At 41.2% G+C, this 8,524-nt stretch overlaps 1 protein-coding gene and 2 pseudogenes across 1 annotated transcript; all 3 read right to left on the minus strand.

Annotated features, from left to right (window-relative positions):
• Positions 1-1,498: 1,498 nt before the first annotated feature.
• On the minus strand, positions 1,499-3,595 carry LOC111616706 (annotated as a pseudogene).
• A 14-nt stretch (positions 3,596-3,609) lies between these two features.
• Positions 3,610-4,425, minus strand: LOC111616707 (annotated as a pseudogene).
• A 52-nt stretch (positions 4,426-4,477) lies between these two features.
• LOC111616705 lies at positions 4,478-6,240 on the minus strand. The gene has a single exon (XM_023358080.1). The coding sequence runs from the start codon at positions 5,496-5,498 to the stop codon at positions 4,500-4,502; it is 999 nt and encodes a 332-aa protein (XP_023213848.1). The 5' UTR covers positions 5,499-6,240; the 3' UTR covers positions 4,478-4,499.
• Positions 6,241-8,524: the final 2,284 nt, after the last annotated feature.

The raw sequence follows: 8,524 nt of genomic DNA on the forward strand, positions 1-8,524 counted from the left end.
GTTTTAAGGAGTCTTCTACATTAAATAAGAGGAATCTAATTGTTCTTGTGCTTTGAAATCTTTAATTTAAAGTAGGATATATTAAAATAAATTAATTTCTTGAAAATTTAATGAAATGTTATATTTATACCATTTCTTTCAATAAACAGCATTATTTTCTCATATTTACTTCTTCAAAAATGGGTTGTATGTAATGAAAAACACACACAAATATACCAAAAATCAGGAAAAGGATTAAAATTATTTAATTTAATGATACAAATGTTTTTTGTCAATTTCTAACAATCATCATCAGGTATATCTTACTGAATACTGAACAGAATAACATTAAGAAATCGAACACATTTAAATATAAAGATTTAAAGTGGTTTGAATCTTGCACATGCACATTGGTACAGTGTACTAACCTAACACACAGAAATTTAACAAACAGGAAATTAAAAATTGCATTTTTTAACTTTAAAAATATAAATATTACAACTTTAACTTAAATTGCCTGAAGGCAAGGAGTATAATAGTATCTACATAGAACAGAAATCCTAGGAAAGTTTGTAGCATGCTCTCCATGCTATAGAGACATTTACATCTCTCTAAAATTGACTGTCTTCTGGTTCCTAACAAAATCTCTAAATATCTCAAATAAACGGGATCTGAAGTCCAATGTAGTAGATATATGAGGGGGAACCCCAAAAAAAAAAAAAAAACCAAACTGAGAGCACGCTGCCATTCATAGACGTAGTAGAGAGTTCTCCCGTTAGATGGGGTTAGTAGAGACCTTCACAAAACAGCTGTGCAGATGGTATCAGTTTGTAGGTTTACGTTTGAGAATAGTGTTGTGTTTCTCTTACTGTTATTTTGTTCCGCCTGCGAAGTTCTGGGTGTCCTTCAACATCTCAAAATGATGAAAAAGTTGAAAAAATCTGCCAAAAAAGTTTAAAGATGTCTGCAAGAGTTTAAAGTTTAAAGATGTCTGCAAAGGAAACGTCTGGAACTTTGGCAATCAGGTGACTGGTTCCTTCATCAAGACAACACCCTCCCGCACACACAGCCTTATGAGTGACCCACTGTTTGGCCTTTCGGGGATGGCCTGTCGTTCCCCACCCTTTGTATTCACCAGACCTAGCCCTGTGTGACTTTTTCTGTTTTCGAGAATGAAGAAAATTCTAAAAGGGAAGCATTTTGATGATGTGGAGGTGGTAAAAACAGCTTCTCTAAGGGCACTGGACAATATCAAGTTTGAAGAGATCCAGAGATGCTTCAGACAGTGGGGAAAAGACTTGACAAGTGCATTGTATCTAATGGAGAGTACTTTGAAGGTGGCTGAAAAAATTTTGTAGAAAAGTTAAGAAATAAAGTTTTTATANCCCCCACATACACCTTGAAAATCCACCCTCACGTCACCATCCAAAAAAATTTGCTGCCAAAGCCATATTGGAGAACTTCTTACTAACATCATGTATAGTACATATTCCTTTAGTCTGATCCCAAGGAACCTAGCCATGAATCCAATGTATACCAATGACTAGTCTACACAAGTATCATACAAAGGAATAGCATAAACACCCGATGAGAAGTGCTCCTCTACTGGGTCCTTATCATTTTCTGATCAATGCAAAGATTAGATTCCTCCTATAAGTGATTCTGATGTTAGCCACTTTAGTAATTTCCTTATGAATGTTAAACAATGTCTTATTGTATGCAACAATAAACAAGTCTTCCTGTTGATAAGATTGTTGTTTGCGAAATATATGTTGATGTACCAGTTTCTTAATGAGCGTTGTGGAGCAACCATGTCATACTGCTAGGGCTGTGATCAATCTTAGCTTCTCTTTCCTGTCATGTGGCATGGCATAGAACAGTGTGTAAAGGTCCTCTCAACAAGAGAACAAAAGCTGGAAATTTTGTATGAGAAAGGATCATGGGACCGGTTTGGTATGTAGAGACAACAGTATGTCTCCTTTCAGTAAACTTTAGTAGCTAGTTTTCATTCTTCTAAGTTAATCAATATGTTTTAAGGAGTCTTCTACATTAAATAAGAGGAAGTCCCTTAGTTTAAAAAAACAAAAACATAGTTGTAAGCATATTGATGGAAAAATAGACTCAAAACCACAAACTGTAATAACTGCTTCTTCCAAGATGTCAAAGCACTTTAGTTTATTGATTACCTTTTTCATACCAGACACAGAGCAAAGATGGTTGTCAAGCTTGCTGTTGATGTAAGAGTTGAGCATTCTTTCCATATGTTTGGAAGGTGATTTCCATTTATTCATGACTGTACATAACATGTTTATGTTTATAACAGCCTTATGTTTAATATTCATAAGAAAATTACTAAAGTTGCTAACATCAGGATCACTTATAGGAGGAATCTTTGCATTGATCAGAAATGATAAGGACCCAGTAGAGGAGCTTGTTGTGATTGTGCACAATAACACAGACAAAGGGGTGAGGCTCTGAACAATACATTTATTATCCATTTGGGATCGGTTACACAGTTAACAGCGGGACAATGGTCCAACTACTCTCTTGTCGCGTGACTGACTACTAACTTTCCTTCTCAATGTTAAGGGGTGCCCTCGTCATCACATCCCTCATATCCTCCTTACCTTGGTCCTCTGCTTCTAGTGGGAGAACCAATTGAATGGGGCAACTGATGCGCTTCTGATCAGGGAGCCTCAGACATCATGTCTGAATGCAACCATCATGGCCAGCAATCAGCTCTTCAATTATGGTTGTCCTCCACATCTGTCTAGGCAGCAAGTCCTCTAAGAAGAACAAGAGCTCCTTCGCGGGGTAGAGACAGTTTCATCCTAACCCTGCAAACATGATGAAAGCTTTGGAAGTCAAGCAGATATTCTTTCTGCCATTGTCTCCAGAAGCTCTCGGTGATCGACTATTAGTGACGCCACTGTTTCACAAGGTCATAAGGTGGGGAATGGTTGTTAGGCTCTGGAAGGTCAGTAATTCTTTTTCCTACCAAGAAGTGAGAGGGTGTGAGAGCCACTGGCTCATCCATATCATAATTGTGTATCAGAGGCCTGCTGTTAAGGGCAGCTTCTACCCCAATGAGTATGGTAGACATCCGTTCTGCATTTACTAGGCTTTTTCCCAGTATCTTGCAGAGGCATCTCTTGCATTGCTCCCCACTAAGCCACCTTCTTCACATTAAAGACTCAAGTGATGCCATGGTGGGCAGAGTAGTGGGCAATCTGCTTATCAGAGAGTGTTTGCCATAGATCCTGTAGTTTTTGTTGGCTTTCTGGAAGGATTTGGCATTGTCTGAGTAAATCTTGCAAAGGAGGCCTCGTCATCCTACAAAGCACTGTAGACAAAGAAGGAAACTGTCCATTGACATGCTCGAGGACAGCTCAAGATGTACAGCTTGCGTTGTGGCACCGGTGAACAGTGTAATGTACGATTTCTCTATCGACTGACCTTTTTGAATATACAGCAGGCTAGCAAAGTCTATTCCTGTGACTGAAAAAGGCAGAGAGGGTAATACACAGTCAGGAGGGAGGGGGTCATCAGTTTCTCGATAAGGCTGTTCAGACTCCTTAGGCATTGGCACGGTGGACATCTATGTAGTACAGTCTTAATGACTTGGCAGGCTCACAGGATCCAGAAGTCTTCTCTCAGGTTGGTGAGAACCACACTAGTGCCCAGGTGCCCAAGACATAGATGGCAGTCCATGATGAGGAGATGGGTGAATGTGTGTCGGCGATCTAGTAGAATTGGATGAAGTGTGGAAGTGCGGACATCTGCAAATTGCAGACAGCCTCCTACTCTTAGGATTCCATTGGATAGGAACGGGTGGAAGCGGTAAATGGGTAATTTTTCTGATATAAGTGTACTGGAGTTAAGTGCTATTAACTCGTTAGCAAAATATATTTTCTGGACTGATCTGATCCAGTGATCTCTCACTGAGTTCACTTTGTATGCTGAGAGCTCTCTTGCCCAGTGATTATTCTGGGGATGGGTTTTACAAAGTGTAATGAAGCAGAGGATCCAGGCTGTTACTTGAAGGAGGCATGTGTAGCTACTGAAGTGAGTTGCATCTAGCAACTCAATATGGGCTGTAATGTGCAGGGTGACCACATGTTTGCATTCTTCTGGAACACAATCTGATGGTGTAGCGTGGTCATTGGCTGGCCAATATTCTTCTGTTTGTGATAACCATTGGGGACCCTGCCACCAGGATGTGCAACTGCAGAGATGTTTTGCTGTCAGGCCTCAGGACAGGTGATCAGCTGGGTTGTCTGTGCCGGGACAATGACGCCATTGATTTGGGTTAGTGATGCTTTGGATTTCCATCACTTAATTCTGCACAAAGGTCTTCCATCAATTAGGGTGTCCACGGATCCAACCTAAGGTCACCTTGGCATCCAAATGACTGCTCCTTCTTTGGATCTTTGAACCTTCTTTGGACCTTCGACCTTTGAAGATTGGTTTCAGTAGTAACGTATTTTTGTAGGTGACAACCCACTAAGGCTGCAAGTGTTCTAGACAAGATAAGGTAACCCTTTTGATGGGGCTAGATGAGCTTTGCTGCAGAGAAGACATGTAGAGGTGCCTAATGAAAGATTGGTACGAATGTAAATAATGACACCATAGGTACGTTTGCTAGCATCACAGAAGACTTGTTGAAGCCTGTTGTTTGTTGACTTGTTGCTGACATGAATTTTTGTTAAATGTAGGTCTAGACGTGTTGTTTTGATCCATCTTGGTATGGACACAAATGACAAGTGTTGTAGGTCTTCTAACCATTGTTTCCAATGAGTTGAGATATCTGCTGGCAAGACTTCATCCCATTGGAGTCCGTGGAGCCAAGTGTGTTGGAAAATGATTTTTCCTGTAATGGAGATAGATGCAAATAATCCAAGAGCGTCATACAAGCGAGATGATGCGGCAAGTAGCAGGCGTTTCATACTGGGGTGTTCCACAGCATCTGAAACAACATCATTGTAGTCTATGAGAAGTTCATCCTTTAAGGTGTCCCAGTCTACTTCGAGTACTTGTGTTTTCTGAGCGTATGCTATGTTCCTGTCTTCCCACAGCTCCTTCAGCAATACATAATTGGTAGCCAATTTCGTCATGGGAAGGTGGATCTGACCCATCATATCTCTAATGTCCTGATATATTTGTATAACAGTGGGGTCAGTATGGTCTCCTGCTGAGAAGTTGTCCATATATAGACCTTTGTCCAGTATTTGGGCATCTGAGGGATGGCTGATTGTGGAGCTGGCTATGAGTTCCAAGAAGGTGGCCAACAGGAGAAATGGACTGGATGCTAGTCTGAAAGGCAGCCTTTGGAATCGGTAGACAGCCAATTCCTTCATAGTGTGTAGCTGTCCCCTTTCATCTGCAACCACCTTAAACCAGAAGAAGCAGGTGACATCTTGGTCATCAGGGTGCAAGATTAGCTGGAGATAATGTCCTTTTGCCACTAATGCCCTTTTGTGAAGACGAAAGCGGAGTAGTGTTACTATGATGTCCAGCATCAGGTTGGAACCCACTTCCAAGGCATCGTTGAGAGCAGGATGCTCTTTTGCATGAGAAAACACATCGAATACGATACACCATTTGGCAGTATTGTGTTTGGTTCAGATTGCTGTGTGGTGTGGCAGGTAGTAGATCTGTTGTAATTTTGCTTGTTCATCAATCCATTCCACATAACTGTTGGAGTAGTTGAGAATGTGGCAGGTGTACATATTGCTGAATTTGCAATGTAGGGCCTCAAAATGTCACAGAGCAGTTGTGCGGTTTGTATCCTTGAGGAGGATGTTCTGTTTCCAGAGCAGACAAACCTCTGCCCTTCCTCCCTTGATCCAGGAGTGACAGAAGCTATCGAGCAGATGTGCATCGTGGTTGGTCAATGACTTCTCTTCTGACTCTTGGATGCCAAGAGTGTCCAGATCCCACATTGATCATAGTATTGGGTCCAAAGGGGTTGTAATGCTATTAACATGGACTGGGTGAATTGAGATATTAGTCCGGTTGCTGTTCAAAATCCAGCCAAAATGTGAGGGGACTAACATCAGAATGTCATTTATGCAGATGAGGCTTTCAGTTTTGACAAATCGCCAATAAAAGTAGGATCCAATTAGTATTTCAATGGGTAGATCACATGACTCCTGTTGTGGATCTGCAAATTCTAGTGGTAGTATCTCTTTGACTGGATATGCAAACTGTGATACCATCAAATGAGGGAGATACATATTTGAGAATTATGCCACTATTAAGGATATAGTAAATCTGCTGACACAGCTGGATAGAGTGAGTCATACTCGACATATGATGTGTAGGTGCTGGCATCTGATTCAAAGGCTTGAATTGCCAATGGTTCATATCCAATCATGTCCAGTTCTAATGAGTCAATGAGAGGGATGCCAACAAAACTCCTTTGGCTTCACAGATCTAAGACACATCTAACTTGTCTGGCAGTACCTTTCGCTCCATGAATCCAAACTCAAGCTGTCTGTAGATATGTAAAGTTTGAATGTACTGTACATCAATTTTACTCACTGTGGCTTGAGATGTACTAATGGTTGAGGGAACAAAAACTGGAGCGGATGTTGTGAGTTGGGTTGCATGTTGTATCTGTCTGTTAGCTGCGATCATCATATGGGTCTGCTCTGTGTTGGGTTTGTCTCATATATCGAGATATGATGATTGCTGCTACATCGTTGACATGGTTAGTTTTCCTTGTCAGGGGCAGTTATGAGCAGTGTGATTTTGGCCTAGGCACAGAAAATAATGGTTAGTCTCATGCAGTTTCCCTGCACAGTCTCTCAGATTTGTTATAAGTGTGCAGTCAGAACTGAAATGGTGGAAGCCGTTGCAGAAGGCACACAGAGGATGGGAGGATCCTCTCCCTTTGGTGTTTCTTCTTGTAGACTTATACCTTGTCCAGACTGCTAGAGTGGCTGCCATAGCTTGGGGTTCTTCGCTTGTGATAAACTGTTCCTGTGGTCCGTGGATAGTAGCTGCGGTAATAATACAATTTATTTCATTTCCCACAAACTTCAGCAATTGTTCCAGGTCAGACTCACTAGTTCACTATTACTCTTGTGATTGGCATGGACGAGCCATCATTCACACAAGGAATCTGGGAAGGTCCAAAGGATTTTTTGGTATTAGGATGCGCCATAGTGGCTGATGGGCTCTCTCAGGGCTTTCAGAGCATGTACTCTATTCTTGCACTCAACAAAAAGGTTGTTCAATTTGGCAGCTGTAGGACAGATCAGAGGTTGCAGACTCTTTATGTAGTTGATGTGTGCCTGAATTATACAGTTCTTATCTCCGTATTTCTTCAATAGTTTTGGTCTCAGCATATGCCCCTGCAGTTATGGCTATGCCATCTACTAGGTGCTTAGCCTCTCCTTGGAGACATCCTTGAAGAAAGACATACTTCTCAATGTCCGGTATGTTACAATCCTCATCAATAGCTGCTGTAAACTGTTCCCAGAAGTGTTGCCATTTAGCAATTTCACCTTCAAACGATTCAAAAACCAAGGCACGCAATCCAGTGCAAGTGGTCACCTGTGGTTGACTGATAAGGGAAGGGGAGTCTAGACTTATGGGACTTGCCGTAGTCAGGTTGGACGTGGCATTTCTGCAGTCCAGAACTCATTGGACTCTAATTACAGCAAGTCTGGTGGATTCTTCACTCTCTTCATAGGCAGCAGCATTGGTTTTGTATTCCATGTCCTCAAATTTATATTCATGTAATATCTTTAATTCCCTAAGCCATTTGTTCAACACGTTGCGGGACAGTTCAATTTTGTCGGATGGCGTTGAGTCAGAAATGGTGTAGACCTTGCTGATCACATTTGTCATGGACATTCTTACGGTATTGTGGTGGTGTTGGAGCTTGCTCAATTCCTTGTTGGAATTTGAATTCATTCTGTTCAGAGATGTCTCGGTCATATTTCAGTCAATGATGACAGTTGAGTAACAAAATCAGTTCTGCCAATGGAGAAGATGGGGCAATATGGCAGATGAACACATGTGGCAATATAACAGTAAAGACATGTAGCGATGAGCAGAATGACAATGGAGTAGATAATGGTAGTACCAAATAAATTTCTTACCTGTTGACGTCAGTTCTATCCCAATTTCATGTTTGAAGTTATCAATAGTCTCGCTTGTGGAAGCGATGGTATGAGCAGTAATGTCCAAATTAAGGCAGGAAAGTTCTTGATCCTCATTGAGTTTCACTAATCCTGGTCATGGCACCAATATGTTGTGACTATGTGCAATAACACAGACAAAGGGGTGAAGCTGTGAACAATACATTTATTGTCCGTTTGGGATCAGTTACACTGTTAATGGCAGGACAATGGTCCAACTACTCTCTCGTCGCGTGACTGACTACTAACTTTCCTTCTCACTGTTGAGGGGTGTCCTTGTTGTCACATCCCTCACATGAATGTTTAACATTCATAAGGAAATTACTAAAGTGGCTAACATCAGAATCACTTATAGGAGGAATCTAATCTTTGCATTGATCAGAAAATGATAAGGA

This window comes from Centruroides sculpturatus, unplaced genomic scaffold (assembly GCF_000671375.1).
Source record: "Centruroides sculpturatus isolate CEXI.00-Female unplaced genomic scaffold, Cexi_2.0 scaffold3843, whole genome shotgun sequence".
In the NCBI taxonomy this organism is placed as follows: Eukaryota; Metazoa; Arthropoda; class Arachnida; order Scorpiones; family Buthidae; genus Centruroides; species Centruroides sculpturatus.